Here is a 24,609-nt window from a genome sequence, read left to right as displayed (position 1 = left end):
CCCTGGAGAAGGAAATGGCAACCCACTCCAGTACTCTTGCCTAGAAAATTCCATAAACGGAGGAGCTCCTTAGGCTACAGTCCATGAGTCACACACGACTGAACAACTTTGACAGGAGCTATGAACCATGTAGCTTTTGCAGATGTCAGAAGACCAAACCAATCTTAAAGGAAATCAGTCCTGAATATTTATTGGAAGGACTGATGCTGAAGCTGAAGCTTCAATACTTTGGCCACCTGATGCGAAGAGCCGACTCTTTGGAAAAGACCCTGATGCAGGGAAAGATTGAGGGCAGGAGAAGAAGGGGGCAACAGACAATGAGATGGCTGGATGGCATCACCAACTCAATGGACATGTGTTTCAGCAAACTCCAGGAGATAGTGAAGGAGAGGGAAGCCAGGTGTGCTGCAGTCCAAGGGGTCGCAAAGTCAGACACGACTGAATGATTGCATGACATAACCCCTACATCCTTAAATTTTTCCATGTGGCATTAATCTATGTTATCTTTTCATTTCTCAGGAATGAATATTCCTTCCAACTTTCTATTTTACCATGAGAAACTTTAGTTTCAGAACTTTCTACTTGGCCGAACGCCGAAGAATTGATGCTTTTGAACTGCGGTGTTGGAGAAGACTCTTGAGAGTCCTTTGGACTGCAAGGAGATCCAACCAGTCCATTCTGAAGGAGATCAGCCCTGGGATTTCTTGGGAAGGAATGATGCTAAAACTGAAACTCCAGTACTTTGGCCACCTCATGTGAAGAGTTGACTCACTGGAAAAGACTCTGATGCTGGGAGGGATTGGGGGCAAGAGGAGAAGGGGATGACAGAGGATGAGATGGCTGGATGGCATCACTGACTCGATGGACATGAGTCTCGGTGAACTCCGGGAGTTGGTGTTGGACAGGGAGGCCTGGCGTGCTGTGATTCATGGGGTTGCAAAGAGTCGGACACAACTGAGCGACTGATCTGATCTGAAGATATCATTGTTATTTCATAGATAAGAACTATGGGTTAAAGAACCAGTTAAGCAAGTACTGTGGCTGTCTTGATTATACATTTAGGAACTTGGGTAATGACTGCCCAGTGACCCCCTGGATTGAGTGGACTCACTGTTAGATGGACATTACCTTACGTCATACACTCCACTCTAACAGGGACCATGACAGGGCTTTGGGCCCCCAGGTTCCAGCATCAACTCAGATCTTATATCAACAAATTTCCTGCCTGATTCCATTTTTTAAAATGCTGAAGAAAGTTCCAGGACAAACAAGACACAAGGTCTTCAAAATCGTGGCGTTTCAGTCCTGACATGCTGCAGGCCAAGGCTGGACATCCTAATCTTCTTTACCTGACCCATTTCTTAGGGCTGACCTAGATGTTGCCTGAGGCTCTCCTTCATTACTCAAGTCTGAAGAGTCACCATCGCTCATCCCTGCAGAAAGAAATAAAAGTCCTTTAAATCTCAGTCTGTGTCCTAGGACCAATACAGCATGGAATTCTTTAACAGCAAATTTGGAAAAGGGAAGCTTGTGTAAGAGGGTTAAGGATAATTCTCCCACCAGGCCCCCCGCCCCTCCCTCTCCGTGGCTCCATCTGATCTGGTGGTCAAGGTTGCTCCAGGAACCACCCCCAAGGCTGAGAGTGGCCAGGACTTTGCTATGGAAGGCACTCCCTTTGGTCACTAGCTTTTACCCTTTCCTCTTGTCTGCACAGATTAACATTCCTGCTTTCACTCTGTTTCTTATCCAGAGGGACCGTGGAAGCAACAATCTCAACATCAGAGCCTCCATCAGCTGGGCCCTCAATGAGCACCCCTCCAACGTGGGAACCGCTTTATCCTTTTATGTGAGTGAAGAATAAACTTGTATTGCACTTACGACACTGAACTTCTAGAGGCCTACCTGTTACATCAATTAGCTCAGCTCATCTAATTTAAAATGAATAATATGAATTATTGAAAACACCTAGAAACATATCATTTTATTTTCAAGGGTATAGCCAAAAACCTAAATGAAGCTTTTGTAGCCAAAAAAGGTATTTGTTACATCAAGAATTTTTAATTGTTCTTACATCTTTTCCTATTGCTTCTCCTGCGGATCGATGTGTTTCTGATATCTGTAGGATCTAGGAAGCAAAGGAAAATAAAATCAGTAATCTGTAACTAAAAGAGTGGTAAATCTTGTGATTACTCACATTGTAGACAGGACATGGGCTATAAAGATGCAATGATGGTCATTTCTGTTTCTCCCCATCTAAAGGAAAGTGATCACTACCAAATGGAGTGAAGATCCCTTATCCTTTAGCCCTGATTGCAAAATCAAAGAAGTTTTGAAAACCAACATTTTTTGTTCCATAGGCTTGCAGCTAACTAATTTGCCAATGAATCTGGACTTCAGCTGCCAGGAGTCCAATAAAATATCACAATTGATGTGAATTCACACAATTTGTTACAGGAACACTAATATGGTATATTTAATCATGGGATTCTGTACTGGGGTGTTTTGTAACATATAGGGTGTACACCACATTGTCCTTCTAAAATAGTAAAACATTGCTATTTTATATCTGGCTGTAAAGATTTTGTTTTAATGTTTAATTTTTTTGGAGTCTAGTTGCTTTACAATGTTGTGTTAAAGATTTTGAATAAAGGATTGCAAATGTTTGCTAAGAGTCCAAGTTGTTGGTTTTGCATCTTCTGGTAACGTTCTCTGTGTGATGTGTAAAAGATCCTTAAATGTTTATATGCTGGAGTCTCCTCAACTGGGAAATGAGGGAACCAGTTTTCTGAGCTACCTTTTATAATAGGTTGTTATAAACATAAAAGGATATTTTATTGGAGAAAATATTTTCAAATATTATATAGACCAATGCCATGTTGGCGGGGGGGGGGGGGGCAGTCATCTGCCAAAAGCTATAAATGAAATTTGATGGTAATAACCAGAAGCTTTTGCTTCTGTCAATACTTGGGGAGTATGGCCAGAAGCTTCTGAGTTTTGAATAGACAAGTAATGAATCAAGCAAAGGCAGGCTACTTCACTTTGCTCTCTGCAAACAGCAGGTAGGCAGAGGCAGAAATCACTGTATAACCGAATACTTTGTGGGGGAATACATCTGAGAGCATGCAGTAAAATGACCATGCCATTCAACTAGAGCCATTTTGTTCATCTGAATTTATAATGGTTTCTTTGCAATTTTCAGAATAGTCACAGGAGTAAATGCAGAGGATGGGCTCTGAAGGGCCACTGAACTATTGGCTGCGGAGTGTGCTCAGAGTAAATTGCACTAGAAAACTCCTGATGTCTGGAGTCCAGGGATGGCAGTCCTTACCCTTATCAGGATCACTTCTCAGAGCTGAGCTCTGTGTTCCCCAGGGCGCCTCGTCCTCGCTGGACTCTAAAGACTCTTCACTCCTTATCACTACAGAATGGAGAAAATGTCCCTTGAAGTTCTCAGTGTGTGACAAAGGTACCAATATAGGAAACAACCTGGGAAGCTCTGAAAACCAACGCCTAGAATGTACCTCGATCAGACCATCATGATCTGTCTTTCATATTCATATGTTCTGTAGGCCTGTATTTTATTCCTTTACATTGCCTGCACCTGAGAAAACTTTACTCCCAGGGGGCTTCACTGCTTTGTATTGGCCCTTTATCATCATCTTCTTCTTCTTTTAAATATTTAGCTGTGCTAGGTCTTCATTCAGAGAAGGTGATGGCACCCCACTCCAGTACTCTTGCCTGGAAAATCCCATGGACAGAGGAGCCTGGTAGGCGGCAGTCCATGGGGTCGCTGAGAGTCGGACACGACTGAGCAACTTCACTTTCACTTTTCACTTTCATGCATTGGAGAAGGAAATGGCAACCCACTCCAGTGTTCTTGCCTGGAGAATCCCAGGGACAGGGGAGCCTGGTGGGCTGCCGTCTATGGGGTTGTACAAAGTTGGACACGACTGAAGAGACTTAGTAGCAGGTTAGCAGCAGCAGGTCTTCATTGCAGCTTGCAGAATCTTTAGGTGAGGTTTGCGAACTCTTAACTGTGGCGTGTGGGATCTAGCTCCCTGACCAGGGATTGAACCCAGTCCCCCCTGCACTGGGACCATGGAGTCTTAGCCACCGGACCATCAGGGAAATCCCAGCCCTCAACTTCTTTCACCACAGTCTTTCTTTTTTCCCGGCCCATTATAGATTTGTTGTTGCTGTTTTGGTGTCTATGTCTGTATTTATTTTTAGTGTTGCTTCTCTCCCAGGGCAGTCTTGAAGAGACCAAGTCTGGTCTTGAAGAAGGTGGATCTCCCACTTGGCTATTCCAGCTAGACTACTTAAACAGACTCCTTTCCCCTCCACACCCACCCCCCTCCCACCATCTAAAACTCCTTGCAATGTTTACTTGACAAGAAATAAAAATTCTATGGTTTTTGAGTCCTTGACTTCTTCAGGTTTATTTCAGTAACTAGCCTAACTGATGAATACAAAAGCTAAATATGAACCATCTTAAATTGGAGTAAGTTTATATTTTACTTTGAAGGGTATAGCAAAGAATTAGAATGGGTCATTTGACACTGCTTCTTTACAACAGTGGTGAGATTTTATTTGCTCTTACCTCTTTGCCAAACCCTTTTTCTGGATGTGGTTGTTTTTCGGAAGTTCCTGGGCTCTATCTTAATCGGGGTATTTTGGCTTCCCAGGTGGCTCAGTGGTAAAGTATCCGCCTGCCAAGGAGGACACTCCGGTTCGATCCCTTGGTCAGGAAGATCCCCTGGAGGAGGAAATGGCAATCCACTCCAATATTCTAGCCTGGGAAATCCCATGGACAGAGGAGCCTGCCAGGCTTCAATCCATTGGGTCTCAAAGAGTCAGACACGACTTAGTAACTGAACAACACGGTCTCTATCAAGTAAGAGGAAGAAACAGTTATCTGTTCCCCAAAGTCTGATAATTTCTATGAAAACTTGCAAGGCAGATGGGCTTCCAATGGTAACAATGTTTTTTGTTTTGTTTTTTAATTAGGTGTTAGTTGCTTACAATGTTGTGATAGTTTCTGCTGTACAGGGAAGTGAATCAGCTATATGCATATGCATATCCTCTTCTTGAACCTCCCTCCTGCCCCCCACCATCCCACCGTTCTAGGTCACCAGGAAGCACTGAGCTGAGTTCCCTGTGCTATACAGCAGCTTCCCACTAGCTGTCTAGTTCACATGCAGCAGGGTGTCTAGTTCACTAGACACTTCCCACTTCACATGCACTTCACATGCAGCAGGGTGTCTAGTTCACTAGACACTTCCCACTAGACAGCTTCCCACTAGCTGTCTAGTTCACATGCAGCTCTCCTGCAGATTCCTGCAGCCCTGGTCTTGCTCTCCCCATTCCTTACCAGCCGCTCTTCTTCGTGTTGGTGTGGAGGGTTCTGGGAACTCGTCTCCGTCACTGGATTCTGCAGAGTCCTCACTGCTGATCACTGCACAGAGGAACAAACCCCCTTAGGATCTCAGGGTGGAGCCCACGCAGCAGGAAACCCCAGAATGAGAGCACCGGGGAGACCTAGAAGCTAAGTTAATTCAAGGCACGTGGTCTGTGCTTGAATGTGGGTGAGCTGCAGGTTGCTCCCGGTCCTGTATGAAAGATGATGACGCTCACACGCAGAGGGCGGCTCCGCCCATCCTGCCCGCACTCCCCTCCCCCACCCTCCTGCTACCCCTCACCCCCACCCTAGCTCTGACCCTCTACTCCATTCTACCTCTTTCTTTCATTCTCATTTTACCTCTTCACTTTCCTCCTGGCTTTGCCCATTTCCCCTACTTACACCTCTCTTTCTGGGAACTGTATCTCTTTATGCCTCCCTCTGTCATTTTTTTTCTTTTCCATCTCCTCTCATGAATATCTTGGCTCTCTGATCTTTCCCTTTTCTTTATCTTCTACCCCCCTACTTTCCTCTCTTACTTTGGAAATAGTCTCCTGGTCATCAATACTTATAACCCACCATCTTCTGATATTTTTCTGGTCCCTGAGGAACCTCTTCTGCTAAACTCACAGCACAGGGTGCTGGTTCTCTGCCCTTCCTTCCTCTGCCCAAGGCCACCTGGACTGGCTGGCTTGACCCTGATGCCCCAGCCTCTTGCCTTGTTCCCTTGATCCCTGCTCCACATTCTTTCTGTCAGCCTTACCTATTATGTCAGACACCTGGTCAGTCCTTGTTTGGGCTTGCAGTTGAACTTCTGAGTTAAAAAATGGCTTTTCCTTCTTTATATCCTCTAGATGGACAGAACAGGAATTGATCTGTAGTCCGTGGTTGGATGGCTTTGCTCCTGGATCAAATTTTAATGAATGAAGAATTTTAATTTGTCTCCCCAAAAGGAGTGAGCACCATTCACTAGCATTAAGAAGTCTTCTCCCTGTAATTGCACTGCTGGGGGTGGGGGGATCCAACCCACCCTTCTCCTTCCTGCTGCTCACTCTGTCCCTTCCTGTGTGTGTGCGTGTGTGTGTGTTTTAAAACCTTATTTCAACATATTTATACTTACAGAAATATACTCATATCGCTTAACAGAATGCAATTTAACTTGGCCTATGCCATCTGAACCAAAAAACTTGGTACATGGTTTGCTTAAAAAAGAAAGAAAACAAATTTGCAAACTGGTTTATCAATTACAAATGTATATAAAAGATCCTCTATCGAATGCTGCTAAAACAAAAAGCATGAACCTGACAAATTAAACTTTACTTTGTCTCTGAAAAATAGCACATATTGAACTGAAAAAGTTTATAAAATTGGTGCAACAAAACATTGTTGTAATGTTTCAAGGCCAGTTCACAAAGTTCAAAAACTGATGGACATTGACAAGGGTGAGGTGATCCTCTGTGTACATATGAAAATATAAAAGCTATCTGATCTAGTTAATATTACAGATAGATCCCAAATCTACTCAAACCAAGATTCAGATAATGTCTTAAATCTGAATAAACACTATCAGTCCAGTTCATCTGCTGAGATCAAAAAGGAAAGTCTACACAGTAGCTGTTTTTCTGATTTGTGCAAAAAAAGAAAATGAAGTTTCTTCCCCCAGCTTTTCAGTCTAGAGCTGAAACTACAAGAAAGGTATTCCTTCTATTGTCTACATTCCTGGGATGACATGGGATGACTCAAGCTTAAATCTGAACTAGCACTCATATACAAAAGAGTCCCTGAAGTTTAAGACCACTTTGAAAGTGACTTTAGACTTTAGAAGTGACTCTAGAGGAACAAAGGAAGGGACAGGGAATCCACAAAACCTCTTCCCCAAACTGATTCCATGTTTTCCTTTGTTCCTCCCTCAGCTCTGGGCTTTTGGCGTTTGTCTTTCCTTTCCTGGGGAGAATCTTATTTTTATCTGAGGGGTTACAGGGCCATTTGGATCACTGAGAACACCTTATCTTTCTCAGTGGTGTTAGGAACAGCCCCTGTGCCTGCATTCTGATGACTGCCTCCTCAAACGGGACAGTGTCTCCCTTTCTCTCCTTCCTCTCTGCTTGGTCCACATTGCTCTTTACTCATCCTCTCTCTGTGGAGCTCTCTTTGGGTGCTTCCTCCATTTCCCCCCTATTTTTTTGGTATTCATTGTTCTTTGTATTTTTATTTATGCATGCTCTTTTCTCTACATTTTAAGTCAGTGTCCCACAGGGCCCAGCAGGGTCTAGAGTTGAGGCAAAGAAGGTGCCTAGAATGAGATGGTCCTCACATCTCGTAAGAAAGGGTCTCCCTGCCTCATCCGAGGCCTGGCCCTGCTGTCCTCTACCTAGCTGCTCAGCTTATCCACTCTCTATTATACTTCCTACCCTTCTCTTCTTAATTATTGACACGACTGGTATATGCCTCTTCTATACCAATTTTGTCTTTCTACGTTTTCTTCATCTCAAGCATTCTAATCGTCACCAAAGGCTTCACCTTTGTCCACACACCAAGTCCCTCCACTTTCCTGTTCCCCTCCACACTTGTCAAGCCCAGTCAGTCGGTCTTACCTGCTGGTTCAGACTCTTGGGCACATTGTTCATTTGCTTGTTGGCTTTCTAGAGCACCATTTTGGTCACTGGTTCTATCTTTCATCTTTGCATTCATCTGCTCTGTTTCACTGAGGTGATCGGAGAGTCCATTTTCATGCGGGGTCATACCTAAATCATGTTTTGATTCATCAAAAATTTTTTTTTCCTCTCACATCCGTCAGCATCCAACAGGAAGATATAAACCACTCTAAGCTTTTAAAGCAGAGGGAATTTAATCCAGGGATTGGCTACACAGCTGATGGAAGAGCACAGAAGACCAAGGGGAAGAATGTGACAACATAAAGAAAAGTCAACAGGAAGCTAGGGAGGGATAGAGGATGAGATCACGGGCTGAGGTTGCTGGGCAGGCAGAGGCTGGACCATGATTTGCCTGCTTCGTGGAAGGTGCAGTCAAGGCTGAGCTGCGGCTGGAGGCAGTGATGGAGAAACACCCGGCTCCTCCCTTACTCCCACTCTCCTGCCAGGGTCTCCATGCTAGGAACCCAGCAGGGAGTCAGCAGCAAGGGGAGCTGACAAACAAGTCTGCAGGGGCCAGTGGCCAGAGACAGAGGGCCGAGCAGAGCAGGGGAGGGGAAGGACTGAATCCCCGGGCAAACCACCCAGGACCAGCACACACGCCCTTCCTCCATGGCAACCATCTCTGGTCCTCACTGATTCCATCAACCCCTCCCACTCTGTCCCTTCCAGCCTCAATAACGTATGAACACATAGACATATTTTTCAGTGCAATTTTTTTCATTTAGTGCTACTTTTGTAAACAAATTAATTAATGTAAAACGTGATTTAAAATTATTTCCCAAAGTTTTAATATAGACTGTGGGCCCTGGTGCCTATTCTGTGCCACATCCTCAGGATTGGGAGCCTCCCCTTGGGGTGAGGGGGATGTGAGACACAGCTCTCCTCTCATCTGGGTATGTCAGCCCTTCTTCTTGGGTAAGACTCTTGGACAGCTGCACTAGTAGATGAACAGCTAAGAGTATGGATTCATGCATGTTGTGTTTTTTTTATATTCTTAAATGTTAACTTTTTGAATAAATGTCACTTTATAATAAATGTATAACTTTTTAATAAATGTATAACTATGTTTTCAGTAATCACTTGAAAAGTTTTTTTTTTCTTTTATAAAAATGTAATAATAACTTAGAACATCTCTCCTTAAATAATCTATCCCAACTGGAAGCTATATAATAAGGACTTTCCACGGTGTGAGAAGTTCCCTGAGACTTTTCTACATTACTAATTTTCAAAGGAAACTCATGGAAGAAAGACATGAAATTTATTATAGGCTAGTGTGCTCTATGGGTGGGGAGACTGTGCCTTTCAATTTATTTTTCTGGGTCAGGAGTAGGTGTTGCTTTTTTCACTGGAATGGTCACTGTAATGGTTAAAAGCTTGGACTCTGCACCAGACCCAAACAATGATGCTGATTAAATGTAGTAATAATAGCAAATGCATAGACACACTGACGCAGCCTCAGGCAAGCTTGTGAGCGATTTATATGACAGAACTTGCTTAAAATCCTCACCCTCTGAAGTAGCTACTATTACCATGTCCATTTTACAGACAGTGAAACTGAGGAACAATGAATGACCACTACCCCAACATCTCGAAGCAGAATCTGAAGCCAGGCCACGGGCCCCTGAATTCCTGCTGTGACGTTGCACACAGCAGCACTTAATTCTGATTCTCAGCTGGGTTAACTTGTACAAATAACCAAACTCTCTAAGCTGATTCTTTCTTGTCTGAAAAATGAGGATGTTATATACCTCATTTTGGGATTTTTGAGGCGGTTAAATAAACTATTGTCTGTATCACTATTTGGAATATTGTGACTGATCTGAAAAACGAAATCATTATGGTTAATGTCTTAAACTGATATTAATCTTATTAATTTAGTATCATTATTAAGAGTGTTATGGATTAATGGAGGTCAAGTGTTGTAAATAGTGGTTACTGGTTGTAAAAATACCAAAACATGTTTCTTGGAGGCCTGTCTGGTGTTTGGAGGGCAGCTCCTGGTCTCTGTCCCAGGTATGATGGGAGACGGTTTGTATGGGGGTCATGTGGTGTCCATGGTCCATGTGAGGGACTAGCAGAGGAAGAACCCTTCCCCCCGAGGATCACCCATCACCTGCTTCTCCCTCCCACCTTCTGCCCGCCGCCCCCCCACCCCCACCCCCATCACTCTGGTTGTAGCACTGGCCTCTGCTGGATGTGACATCAAAGTACTGAGGTCGCTGCCAGACCAAGCAGGACAGAGCAGAACACTGCAAAGCCAGGTGGCTAGGCCAAATGTCCAGGCCCAGAGCCTTCAGGGATTGGCAGCAAGTGTGTTTAAGGAGTGGAAGGAGTGACCCTCCCAGGCAACTCAGAGAACTAAGACTCTGTTGTCTAAATCCTTGGAGAAAATGCAGATGCAAAGACTGACAATTCTGTGCAGTCAGCAACACAAAGAAGCAGGCTCCATAGCACATCCCCAAATGGGATATGACACCAAAAGATCACACAACAGTCTCCAGGAACAGACCATCATGAGACAAGGGAACTGCCTGTGAAGAGGAGGTCGGGCTGGAATGACCGCCAGTTCCTAGGGGGCAGAAAGGAAAAGTTTATTTCAGAAACTGGAGTATTAGCTATGCTATTTTCCCTTATCCCTTTTTAGTCTTGATAAAGATGAAGTTGAAGATTGGTGGCTCAGACAGTAAAGTGTCTGCCTGCAATGCAGGAGGCCTGGGTTCGATCCCTGGGTCAGGAAGATCCCCTGGAGAAGGAAATGGCAACCCACTCCAGTACTCTTGCCTAGAAAATTCCATGGACTGAGGAGCCTGGTAGGCTACAGTCTATGGGGTCGCAAAGAGTCTGACATGACTGAGTGACTTCACTTTCTTTCTTTTTCTTTCTTCTCCAGATGTCTAGATGGAGACCATCTGGACCATCTGGGAAATTCCAACTAACAGGTGTGTCAGATCCTAGAGACTGGGATCAGCTTCACCTCTGGTTGAAAGTGCCTCAGACAGGCCATCTCCTCATGTGACCTCCACCAGCCATTCAGTGACTAGCAATGGTTTATCTTGACTCCTACAGCCAGAGTGAACCTGCCTTGGTCCCCAGAGCTATCCATGACTAGTGACGTTCCTGCACAGTCCTGGAGTCTCTTCCCCACCCTCTGTTCCTCCACTCCCTCCCTGTACAGGATCTGTTTATTCTGTTGGCCTCCCCATGAGGATTCAATGTCTGATTCTCCTCCACTTTCCCCAGCCCTTGTTTTCTTTTTTTCTGTATCTTTCCGTCTTTATGTATTTCCCTATCTCCCAGGTGGTACTAGTGGTAAAAAAAATAAAAAAACAAAAAAACCCACTGGCCAGTGCAGGAGACATGAGACTTGGGTTCAATCCTTGGATTGAGAAGATCCCCTGAGGTAGGAAGTAGCTACCTTTTTATTCTCCCCTTTCTCTCAAACACCCACATCCACTCTTTCACATCTCTACCACTTCCTTACCTCTGAATCTATATGACTGCCTTTTTCCTTGAATATTCTGCTCTTGAACAACCTCCCCCACATTTAAATCAATCCTTTCTTCTGCCATCATGAAGGGCCTTCTCTTTCACATTGACCTTGGGCCCATAGTGCTTAGCCCATCACACCTTCACATTGATCTTCTTCTATAGGATTCTTTCTAAATCACAATGACTTCCAGGCAGTCCTTCTGTTTAAATCTGGCTAATGACACCCTGGGTTCCTCTTTCTTTGTCTTGGTATTTGGGGCAACAGCCTTTTGTCACAGCCAGTCCTCGAGGACTCAGCCTCTGGTTAGATGCTCATACAAACACTCCTCTCTGCCTTCTCCGTGGTCCCTCAACATTTCTTCCCTGATTCCCAACCTTTGCTCAGGACTCGGACCTCCACCTCCCCTTCTCCTTTTCCTTTTTGCGCTTGGTCTCAATCACCTTGCTCAAGGCTCAGTTGGATGGTAGGCCTCTTTTGTCCATTACTTTCTTCATAATTAATTTTCTCTTGGATCACTGAAGAGAGGGAGAGAGAAGACAATTAGAGATCTCCACTAGAGACCAGGAACATCATCTCAGAATTGCACATTTAGAAATTTCCAGCTCTTGGGTCACTCAGAGATTAGTGGATCCCAACCTTCATGATAAAGTTCCCCCATCATCCTTGGACAGAAAAGAGAAACCCGAGCAAGGGAGCAGTTATGTTCTCTGCACAGAAATGAGCCACTTGAATGTAAGGATAAAAGAGTCGTGGGAACATCCTGAGGCTGTCAGTCATGTATAATAAACGTTACACCGTGAGGATGACACATGTTTACATAACTAAGGGAAGTGAAATGTGTGTATTGAACTGTTCAAACTGTAAGAAAGAAACAGATTTCCTCTGGAGAAGGGCTAGGATCCTAGAGAGATCTGTGTGTATAAAAGAGAAAGCCCCAAAGCTTTAAAGATGATGCTAGATAAGAGGAAAGTTGGGTTCATTGGGTCCTGGGGGAGGAGTGGATTGCAAAGAGACAAACCAGTAGATACGGGAGGAACTCTAGACACCTCCTTGGCGGTGCCCCAGATCCCAGGACACAAGAAGGACACTCTGAAGCTGCAAGCAGGGAGTGCCTATTACAGCGCTGCAGGACGTCCCCATGACTCCTGAACCAGGGACCCATGAGACTGCTAACAAGAACAGGACGCCAGCCCAGAGCCCCTGCATGTAGAAAGTGAAAAGTGAAAAGTGAAAGTGAAGTCGCTCAGTCGTGTCTGACTCTTTGCGACCCCATGGACTGCAGCCCACCAGGTTTCTCAGTCCATGGGATTTTCTAGGCAAGAATACTGGAGTGGGTTGCCATTTCCTCCTCCAGGAGATCTTCTCGTCCCAGGGATTGAACCTGGGTTTCCTGCATTGTAGGCGGATGCTTTTACTGTCTGAGCCAGATGACCTGGCAAATGTTGGAAGAAGAAAGTAAACCAGGGATCCTGGAGGGTAGGTCTCTGCTGTGAATCCAGGGAAGGGATGGTAAGCCTGGGCTGCCCCAGGGCTGATGGCAGGGGCTCCTCCTGGGGCAATGCCTGTAGTATCTCTTTACTGTCAAATTGCTTACCTTTAGATTTAAGACCTTTCAAGATCTTTTTTTCAAACACGTCCCTCTGGAGTCAGCTCCCCCAGTCTGCTTCTCACTCTGAGTGACACCACTTGACTGTGTCCTTTTCCAGAAACTCTAGAACCCTTCTCACTCTGTGCCTGTCCCCATAGCACCCTCTCTCCTAGGTTCAGAGAGTCATTTTTCCTGTGAAATCTCCATCACTCTTGGGAAGTCTTAGTTGAGACCAAATTTTTCGTGTGAAGTCAAAACAAAAAAATCTTGGCAGGACACCTTCCTTACATAGTACCAGGTATAAGCAGTGCTTTCTCAGGAAAAAGTGGTGAACCAAAGCTTTAGTTTTGTGTAGCATCAAAAATAGACTGCAGAGCAGTAGGTTTTATGGTATTTAAGCAACGTTTTGTTTTACTCCTTTGTGGAGCAAGTTAAATAAAACCATTTCTCCTGAAGGGCAAATTTGATCTTGAGTTAACATTCAGTTAATTACTTTGAAAATCTGATGAAGGTGAACTCTTGTCTGTGTTACTAGGCCAATCCTGGGTTTAAGGTTAAAAAAATGACACGTGAGTGGTAAATTGTGTGTAGACTGGATGGGACTCTCTATGGACTATTCTTGGGTCTTCCTTCAGAGCGGTGACTCTTGTCTCTCATGGGGTCCCTGAAAGTTATAACTATAGAGTTGTTGAATTTTTGATGCCCATAGACACGGTGCTGCTACTCCAGGATGGATCCTGCACCCACAGCTAAGCTTAAACTGGGTAGTAGTCAACTGTGTGGACTGCTGTGTAGACCATGGCTGGCCTTTCATTTGTCCATCTAAATCGGATGGCACTGTGGCTCTGGTCCTCCTGTGAGTCTAAGTGCCTAGTTAAGCAGGCTTCCAGGTGGGTGTTGTACCATAGCCATTATAACATGAGCTCTGAGAAGACTTAGGGTATGCGTGTTTTTTTACCTGATATATCCCCACTGCTCAGCACTAATTATGACATGTGATGGGAGCTCATTATATACTTGTTGATCAAAATTGACCTTGAACATCAAAAGGTAGATAATAAGATAATTACCCTTTTCGAAGCTTTTATAAATGTTATTTAAATCAGGATATTCCTGCATGTTGACCTCACTGAACACAGCTTCCAGAAGCGATGGGTTAAACGTCTTCTCCAGCTCACTGAGAACATTGTACACCACTCTTGATACAGGGACCAGGTTTCTACAAGAATCTTGACAGTCCTTAAAAACATTGAATGGGAAAAATAGAAATACAGACTTGCACATTACAAGAGAGCCCTAGAAAGAGATTTCAAGTTAATGTATTCCAATTTCCATAAATAGGTATCTTTTCACATAGAGGTTTAGAATTTCTGTATATTTGTATGGCTACTAAGCGAAACAATAAATCCTCTCTTCTTAAAACTATCCATTTGTGAATCTGATCTCCTCACCCTAACTTACATTAGATGTAAGAAGGCACAATTCTGAAGATTAAAAGTGGGTTCAAAGTTAATGAATATGTAGCTAAGACCCTGGTCAACTCTTTGAGGAATAGACTTGGCAGGTGACGAGCCACTATTCTGTTGACTGGACAACTCCTGCCCCTTCACCAATCCTGACTTGGCCTGGAAGAGCTCAAGGAAGCCAGGGGACAGTGCTCCATTTTGTGAACTTGGCCACAGTTTGAAAGCATATCTGTAGGTCAAACTGAGACTAGCATCTCTGTAACTCCAGAAACACCTATTGCTAAAATTAACTCAAATTCCAAGACTCAAGAATACCAGAAAAAAAGAAAACTGAAAACTGTTGGAGAAAGAAAATCCTGCATCTACTCCCAAATTTGCTCTCACACGACACTGTCTCAGTGGGTTTTAATGTTTTCAGATCTATTTAAATTGATATTCATTGAAAAGAAATGCTCTGTCAATTATGATTTTTATCAAATCAATAAATTAAATTTATTCATCAGTTCATTGACATTAATTTAATTTATGCTGTATTGTGTGCATTCCTACAAGGTAGTAAATATCTGCAGAGAACACCCACTTCAGATCCAGCCTGTCTCCAATGTTATTCACCCTGACTCCTGTGTTCACTACGAGTACCACCCCTTCAGTTAGAGACAGGACTGCCTCCAGTGATGCCTGTTTCTGCTCTCTCTTCCCTTTCTGCCTTTTAGGATCACTTGCATCACTACTTGGAAATGTCCCCCTCTCACTGGAGACTCTTCAGATGGCTAGTCATACCCTGATATTTGGGTCCAGGATGTGAAAGTTAACCTAGTTTCAGGCCAGTTTACCAGATTATGATGTGATAAACTTCACTTACTTCATACATTTTACTGGTGATGAGTTCGTTGTCATGGAGGCCTTCAAAGAAAGGAAATGTCTTTTTTATCGCATTTGAAATCTGCACCTTGTGTCTTTTGAAGTGCCTGAATACAGTCTCAAAGAGCCTGTTGTCTATGTTCTGATCTTCTAAGGACATCCTAGGGAGGAAGGATACCATGTGAAAACAGTCATCCAGATTATGAGATGCTTATGGAAGCTGTAAGATTTTGCATATAAAGGACAGGTTGCAAAGAACAAACACATGTAAGATACTCATCCTGAGTAGAGACCAGTTATATATACATCACTTACCTGGTACACTATTTTAATAAATTTTTAAAAAAAAATTGTAACAAAACCCAAATAGAGTAAACAAAAAAGTGAAAAACAATGAAATAAAAATTTAACCTTGAAAATGTTTCTTTATTAACTAAGAGAAAATAAACCACAGAAAGATAAAAAATAGTATCTCCCCTCTGCATAGAGCTATTAAGAGAAACACCATCCTACAGATGGCCAACTGGCCCATGAAAGGCTGCTCAACATCGCTAATTATTAGAGAAATGGGGAACACATGTATACCTGTGGTGGATTCATTTTGATATTTGGCAAAACTAATACAATATTGTAAAGTTAAAAAACAAAACTATAATGAGGTACCTCCTTACACTGGTCAGGGTGGCCACTATTAAAAATGTCTACAAATAACAAATGCTGAAGAGGGTGTGGAGAAAAGGTAAACCTTCTGCACTGTTGGTGGGAATGTAAGTTGGTGCAACCACTATGGAAAACAACATGGAGCTTCTTTAAAAAACTAAAAACAGAGTTGTCACGTGATCTGGCAATCCTACTCCTGGTCATACCCAGACATAACCACAGCTCAAAAAGATACATGCAGCCTATGTTCACAGCAGCACTATTCACAACAGCCACGGTGTGGACAAATCCTAGACGTCCATCGGCAGAGGGATAAGGAAGATGTGGCACTTATATACGATGGAATACTACTTAGTCATGAAAAGAGTGACAATAGCATTTGCAGCAGCGTGGATAGACCTAGAGATTATCATATTCAATGAAGTAAGTCAGAAAGAGAAAGACAAACATCATATGATACCACTGATATGTAAAATCTAAAATACGGCATAAACGAACTTATTTACAAAACAGAAGCAGACTCACAGACATAGAGAGCAGACTTGCAGTGGCCAAGGGGAAGGAGGGGTGGGGGAAGGATTGATTGAGAGTTTTGGATTAGCAGATGCAAACAGTTACATATAGGATGGATAAACAAGAAGGTCCTACTGTATAGCACATGGAACTGTATTCAATATCCTGTGATAAATCATAGTAGAAAAGAATATGAAAAACAATATATGTATGTATAACTGAATCATGACCACAACATTGTAAATAAACTATACTTCAATTAACATGCTTTTTAAATTAAAAAAAAAGAAGTTTCATCCTATGTTAGAAACTGGTTCATAAATGAAAAGATGTTTTAATAATAATATAATAAGGTATAAATTGGGAATTTCACAAGAATATCAATCATTTCTCCTGGGACTTCTACTATGTGCTAATATAAATTTCTCTGTGCTATTGCAATATGAAGTGAATGTTTTTAGACATCTCAATTTTAAAAATAGCAGTTCTTTCTTAGCAGTTCTTTCCTTCAAAACTTAATTTTAAACCTGAGTCTATAATTTGGTTCTTAGTTGTTATATAGGTCTGATATTTATGTTTAATCAACATTTCACATTTTTAAATGTTATGAAGACCCATTTTAAATGTTAGCTTTCTTAGTCAAATCAAAAGAGAATTATTGTCACTTACTAGTACCCAAAATCATCAGGGAAAAGTAATGTCACATTACTGTGTTGAGTTTTTCAAGAAAAAATTTCTACTTAAAGATCTCAGATTGAAGAGAAACACTTATCTTCTCTTTTATTAAGCCCCCACTAAAATTTTAATAAAGGGGTTGGATTCACAATGACAAGGAGAATGGCAGGAGGCAATGAGCAGATGAGAGATTTCTACCAAAATCTGTAAGATGAAAAGTGGCCAGAGGATTGCTAATCACTGTTTAAGGTGGAGTATGCTCCCAGAGGTCAGGAAAGCAGCCAGTATGTCCTGCAGAACCCTGGTGGGGCAGTGGAGATCCCAAGGGAGACATGGTGTGGAAAGCTGATGTGTTATTTGAAAAATGAGGAAGAGAACAGCACACCCTATACCCCTCAGCTTGCATCCTGAGCACTTATACCCAGACAGCCTCTCAGAGGGAAGCAGCACTGTCCTTTCTGTCCCCATATGTTAATTTTATCTGTTACCTGACTTAATATACATGAAAATAATACATCACATGTGCTTTGTGTCTGACTTCTGCTCGTCATCCATATTGTTGGATGAATAGAAGTTTGTTTCTCTTATTGTTGAGGATATTTTATTGTGTGGATCTAGCACAATCTGTTCATTCACTTTCCTTCCGAAAGACATTTTGAGTTGATTCCAGTCTGGAACTAGAATGAATAAAACTGCTGTTCTTGTACAGATCTTTTGGTAGCAAGTTGTTTTCATTCTTTTGGGTCAATGATTAGAAATGAAATTGTTGAGTCATTGTATAAGAGTATGTTTAATCATTAAAAGAAAACTACCAAACTGTTTTTAAACTTCTGTTATAAATGGCCTTTCTAATTTAGCCATCCTAGTATGTGTGATGTGGTATCTCATTTCAGTATTAACTTCTATTTAAAATGACTAATAATGTTATGCACATATTCATATGGTTAGCAATTCATTGGCAATTTATACATCTTCCTTTGTGGAGTGGCAAAGCCCATTATCCATTTATATTACTGGGTGTCTTCCACTTACTCATGCATAGGAATTTGTTATATGTTATGGGTAGAAGTGTTTCAGCTGATCTACGTATTGTGAACATTTTCTCCCAAGTCTGTGGCTTGAATTTCATTCTCTTAACCATGTCTTCTGATGCAGAGAACGTTTTAATTTTTATGATCCAGTCTATCAGTGTGTGTGTGTGTGTGTGTGTGGTTAGTGACTTACATGTACTATCTAGGAAATCTCTGCCTACCCCAAGTTAATAAAAATTCAGAAAGCAATTTATAGTATAAGCATGGGTCTTGTTCTGGATTTTTCTATTCTAGACTGTTTCTAGATTTCTATTCTATATCATTGACCTGTATGCGGATCAAGAAGCAACAGTTAGAATTGGACATGGAACAATGGATTGGTTCCAAATTGGGAAAGGAATACATCCAGGCTGTGTATTGTCACCCTGATTATTTAACTTATATGCAGAATACATCATGTGAAATACTGGGCTGGATGAAGCACAAGCTGGAATTGAGGATTCGGGGAGAAAAATCAATAACTTCAGATATGCAGATGACACCACCCTTATGGCAGAAAACGAAGAGGAACTAAAGAGCCTCTTGATGAGGGTGAAAGAGGAGAGTGAAAAAGCTGGCTTAAAACTCGACATTCAAAAAACAAAGATCATGGTATCTGGTCCCATCACTTCACGGCAAATAGATGGGGAAACATGGAAACAGTGGCAGATTTTATGTTTTGGGGGCTCCAAAATCACTGCAAATGGTGACTGCAGCCATGAAATTAAAAGATGCTTGCTCCTTGGAAGAAAAACTATGATCAACGTAGACAGCAAATTAAAAAGCAGAGACATTACTTTGCAGATAAAAGTCTGTACAGTCAAAGCTATGATTTTTCCAGTAGTCATATATAGATGTAAGAGTTGGAGCATCAAGAAGGCTGAGCACTGAAGAAATGATGCTTTTGAACTGTGGTGTTGGAGAAGACTCTCGAGTCCCTTGGCCTGCAAGGAGATCAAACCAGTCAATCCTAAAGGAAATCAGTACTAAATATTCATTGGAAGGACTCACGGTGAAGGTCTAATACTTTGGCCACCTGATGCAAAGAGCTGACTCACAGGAAAATACTCTGATGCTGGGAAAGACTGAAGGCAAAAGAAGAAGGGGGCAGTAGAGAATGAGATGGTTAGATAGCATTACCGACTCAATTGACATGATGAATTTGAGCAAACTGGAAGACAGTGAAGGATAGAGGAGCCTGGCATGCTGAAACCCCTGGGGTCACAAAGAATTGGACACCACTTAGCGACAGAACAATAGTTATAAAATAGGTAACTCCTGAGGATATAAGCTACAGCAGCATAGTGACTACAGATGACAATACTGTACTGCATATTTGAAAGTTGCTAGGAGAGTAGACGGAGAAGGCAATGGCATCCCACTCCAGTACTCTTGCCTGGAAAATCCCATGGATGGAGGAGCCTGGTAGACCGCCGTCCATGGGGTCGCTGGGAGTCGGGCACGACTGAAGCGACTTAGCAGCAGCAGCAGGAGAGTAGAACTTAAAAGTTCCCATCACAATAAAAAATTTTGTGACTAAGCATAGTGATGAATGTTAACAGACTATTGTGATAATTATTTTGCAATATATACAAATGTATACAAAATATTCAGTCTTTATGTTGTACACCTGGAACTAATATAATAATATATGTCAATTTTACTTCAACTGAAAATGAAGTTAAAGATCTTGAGAGGGGAAGATTAGATTATTTCGGATTATTTAGATGAGCCCAAAATATTCACAGGAATCTTTATAAGGATAAGAAGAAGGCAGAAAAGTTAGTCAGAAGAAGATTTGGTGATGCTATGTTGCTGGATTTGAAGATGGAAGAAGGGGCTCTGAGCCAATGAATGCAGGGAGCCTCTAGAAGCTAAAAAAGGCAAGAAAAAGAGTCCCTTCTAGAGTCTAAGGTAGAGCCACATAATTAAAAAGGTGAAAAATCTCTAATATTCTTAACATTAAAGTGAATAAAAATGAAAAAATACTTAAAAGCATATACAATATAGTCTTTTATTAAAAATGAGAGCACAAATTATATATTTAGGAAAATGAATTATATATGTAAATGCATAGAAGATCTTAAAGTTATACCCACAACTCTAAAAGGATTGGGGTTGAAAACTTCAATAACTGTTCTCTGTATCTATGTGTTTGTTTTTGTTTGATTTGGTTTGTTCATTTATTTTTTTTTTCATTTCTTTTATATCCCACATATGAATGAAATCATATGGTATTTGTGTTTCTCCATCTGACCTGTTTCACTTGGCATAATATGCTCAAAGTCCGTCCATGTTGTCACGGATGGCAAAGTTTCATCCTTTCATGACTGAATAGTATTCCATTGTATATGTATGCTACGTCTTTATGCGTTTATTTATTAATGAGAACTTTGTTTCATATCTTGACTGTTGTAAATAATGCTTCAGTGAACATATGAAGTGGTTAATATTACTTTTAAAATGTATTTTTTAATTCTTCAGATAAATAAGTACAATTGGAATAGCTGGATCATATGATAATTCAATTCTTAATTTTTTAAGGAGTCTTAATACTGTTTTCCACAGTGGCTGCACCAGTTCATATTCCTATCAACAGTATAGTGTTCCCTTTTATCTACATCCTCTCTACTCTTGTTATTTCTTGCCTTTTCAATAATAGTCATTCTAACAGGTGTGAGTCGACATCTCATTGTAGTTTTAATTTGCATTTCCCCAACGATTAGTGATTTTGAACACTTATTTTTTTTGTATGTCTGTTGGCGATCTTTATGCCCCCTTTGGAAAAAATGTCTATTTAGTTCTGTCCAATTTCTAATCAGGCTGTTTGTTTTTGTTGTATGATTGTATGAGTTCTTTATGCATTTCACCCCTTATTAGATATATGATTTGCAAATATTTTCTCTGTTTGACAGATTCATTTTCATTTTGTCGATGGCTTCCCTTGCTGTGCAGAAACTTTTTAGTTTGATATAGCTCCATTTGTTTATTTTTGCTTTTGTTTCCCTTGCCTGAGGGAACATATCCAGAAAGGTAATGCTAAAACCAATGCCAAAAAGTGTACTGCCTCTTTTGGCCTAGAAGTTGTGTGCTTTCTGGTCTTGCATTCAAGTCTTTGACCCACTTTGGTTTTTGTGTATGGTGTGAGATAGTGGGATTTATTCCAGGAATGCAAGAATGGTTCAATATCCACAAATCAATCAAAGTGATACATCATATTAACAAAATGAGAGACAAAAAATCATATGATTATCTGAATAGACACAGAAAAGCATTTGAGAAGACAACACCCATTTATGACAAAAATTCTCAATAAAATGTGTATAAAAGGAATGTTCCTCAACATAATAAAGGCTATGCATGTCAAAGCCACAGCTAATATCATATTCAAAGGTGAAAAACTGAAAGCTAGCCCTCTAAGATTAGGAACAAGACAAGGATGCCTCCTCTTGCTGCTCTTATTCAACATAGTACTGGAAATCATAGCTAGATTGATTAAGTAAGAAAAAGAAACAAAAGTCCTCCAAATTGGAAAGGAAGAAGTAAAACCATCACTATTTGCATATGACATAGTTTTATATATAGAAAACCCTAAAGACATCACCAAAAAATGACTGGAAATAAGCAAATACAGTAGAGTTGCAGGGCATAAAATCAATATACAAAATCTGTTGTATTTCTGTACACTAACAATGAGCTAGTAGAAAGAGAAATTAAGAAAACAATCCCATTTGTATCCAACAAAAACAGCAAAATACCTGGGAATAAAGGTAACAAAAGAGATAGAAGACCTGTACACTGAAAACTATAAGACATTGCTGAAAGTGAAGACAGACAGATGTTTTGTGTTTGATTACCTAAGGCAATCCACAGATTTCAGTGCAATCCCTATCAAAATCCCAGTCACATTTTTTATAGAAATAGAACAAAAATCCTAAAATCTACGTGGAACCACAGAAGATCCAGAAGAGTCAAAGTAATCCTGAGAAAAACAGCAAAGCTAGAGATATTACAAGCCCTGATTTCAAAGTTATTGCAAAGCCATATTAATCAAAACAGCAGAAAAACAGACACATATACCAATGGCATAGAATTGAGAAGCCAGAAATAAACCCACACATATATGGACAGTTAAGACTATGCCAAAGCCTTTGACTGTGTGGATCACAATAAACTGTGGAAAATTCTGAAAGAGATGGGCATGCCAGACCACCTGACCTGCCTCTTGAGAAACCTGTATGCAGGTCAGGAAGCAACAGTTAGAACTGGACATGGAACAACAGACTGGTTCCAAATAGGAAAAGGAGTACATCAAGGCTGTATATTGTCACCCTGCTTATTTAACTTCTATGCAGAGTACATCATGAGAAATGCTGGGCTGGATGAAGCACAAGCTGGAATCAAGATTGCCGGGAGAAATATCAATAACCTCAGATATGCAGGTGATACCACCCTTATGGCAGAAAGTGAAGAGGAACTCAAAAGCCTCTTGATGAGAGTGAAAGAGGAGAGTGAAAAAGTTAGCTTAAAGCTCAACATTCAGAAAACGAAGATCGTGGCATCCGGTCCCATCACTTCATGGGAAATAGATGACAAAACAGTGGAAACAGTGTCAGACTTAATTTTTCTGGGCTCCAAAATCACTGCAGATGGTGATTGCAGCCATAGAATTAAAAGACACTTACTCCTTGGAAGGAAAGTTATGACCAACCTAGGTAGCATATTAAAAAACAGAGATATTACTTTGCCAACAAAGGTCTGTCTAGTCAAGGCTATGATATTTCCAGTGGTCATGGATGGATGTGAGAGTTGGACTGTGAAGAAAGCTGAGTGCCGAAGAATTGATGCTTTTGAACTGTGGTGTTGGAGAAGACTCTTGAGAGTCCCTTGGACTGCAAGGAGATCCAACCAGTCCATTCTGAAGGAGATCAGTCCTGGGTGTTCATTGGAAGGACTGATGTTGAAGCTGAAACTCCAATAGTTTGGCCACCTCATGCGAAGAGTTGACTCATTGGAAAAAACTCTGATGCTGGGAGGGATTGGGAGCAGGAGGAGAAGGGGACAACAGAGGACGAGATGGCTGGATGGCACCACCGACTCGATGGACATGAGTTTGGGTAAACTCCAAGAGTTGGTGATGGATGGGGAGCCCTGGCATGCTGCGATTCATGGGGTCGCAAAGAGTCGGACTTGACTGAGCAACTGAACTGAACTGAACTTGCAATAAAGGATCAAAGAACATACAGTGGAGAAAGTATAGTTGCTATAATAAATAGTGTTGGGAAAACTGGACAGACACATGCAAAAGAATGTGTCTTGAATGAGACTTTTCCCCTCTATATTCTTATCATATTGTTTGAAACTTTATGAATCAGAATGTACAATGTATTTCTTTTGTATTAAAAGAACAGAAAATTAAATAGATGAAGTAATGTTATTTCTGAACTGATTACTAAAGATAGGATTTTCCTTGTAGAGGAAACCTAGTCCAGAACAGAATATCAAAGCAAAAATAAAAACACTCAGCCTGGGCTAGCCTTGTGCAGTCTTGCGTCTTTCTCTTCCTTTTACTTTCTTTGCTCAAGATTGCTGGAGGACGATCCCAAGCCCCCAGCCAGAGGTGGAAATAGCATCAGAGCTGACGGAGACCCTGTCCACTGGACAGGCATGGGACCACACCACCCAGGGCTTCAAAATAAGTCAGGGGTTTACCCGAATTTCGTGTTTTCTAAACTACCTTCTTTGAAATGACCTATGTCAAGGTAGAGGTGACCTGAGAGAAACAAGAGTGCTACAGGGTCACAGGAAAATAAAATCTTCCTGCAGAAGCTCGTACAGGACAAAGTGCCTTCAGGCAGACGGGCCAGCGGAGCAGTAGTTGCAAAACAAGCAGTCATGTGTGTTGTGGCAGCAGGACTCAACCAGCAGGCGCCCTGCTGCAGTTTGAAATCCCATCTCCTCGTCACACATTCCTGTCCACCCTTATACGGCAGGTGAAGGTTCCCCTACACCAGGTGGAAAGCAAAGGTTCAGTGCAGAGTCCAAAGACAGCACTGAATAGCACCGGGCCACAGGGAAAGGCGGAAGGAACGGGGAGAAAGACTGACCTGGTGCTGAGCTCTCTGCCCTCTCCAGCCATTTTCCCGCCCAGCCTGGCCTGGGCCTGAGCTTGGCCTCCGATTCTTCCAGTCTCCCCAGCCTGGGTCCGGAGAGGCCACCAGAGCCCTGAGCCCC

At 41.8% G+C, this 24,609-nt stretch overlaps 1 protein-coding gene across 2 annotated transcripts; it reads right to left on the bottom strand.

The window, feature by feature from the left end:
- Positions 1-966: 966 nt before the first annotated feature.
- On the bottom strand, positions 967-24,609 carry SP100 (SP100 nuclear antigen). Of its 2 annotated transcripts, XM_002685675.6 has the most exons (12): positions 24,483-24,609; positions 15,459-15,618; positions 14,201-14,369; positions 11,983-12,057; positions 10,562-10,621; positions 7,993-8,142; positions 6,162-6,302; positions 5,372-5,455; positions 4,601-4,756; positions 3,329-3,418; positions 2,072-2,125; positions 967-1,433 (listed from the first exon to the last, which is right to left on the bottom strand). In XM_002685675.6, the coding sequence occupies exons 1-12, from the start codon at positions 24,512-24,514 to the stop codon at positions 1,336-1,338; spliced, it is 1,269 nt and encodes a 422-aa protein (XP_002685721.1). In that variant the 5' UTR covers positions 24,515-24,609; the 3' UTR covers positions 967-1,335. The 2 variants fall into 2 exon arrangements, with proteins under 2 accessions (XP_002685721.1, XP_010800792.1); XM_010802490.3 differs by lacking the exon at positions 3,329-3,418.

This window comes from Bos taurus, chromosome 2, assembly GCF_002263795.3.
Source record: "Bos taurus isolate L1 Dominette 01449 registration number 42190680 breed Hereford chromosome 2, ARS-UCD2.0, whole genome shotgun sequence".
NCBI classification, from domain to species: domain Eukaryota; kingdom Metazoa; phylum Chordata; class Mammalia; order Artiodactyla; family Bovidae; genus Bos; species Bos taurus.
Note: the sequence above shows the minus strand (reverse complement) of the source record. Positions and strands in the feature narration are given on the sequence as shown.

Bases quoted from the DNA above. Each gene is read 5' to 3' on its own strand.
- SP100 (XM_002685675.6), bottom strand. From the start codon at position 24,514: ATGGCTGGAGAGGGCAGAGAGCTCAGCACCAG. The intron at 15,619-24,482 runs GTCAGTCTTTCT...CTTCCTCCCTAG, and splicing joins GGCAGAGAGCTCAGCACCAG to GATGTCCTTAGAAGATCAGA. The intron at 5,456-6,161 runs GTAAGGCTGACA...TCCTCTGTGCAG, and splicing joins CCAGGTGTCTGACATAATAG to TGATCAGCAGTGAGGACTCT.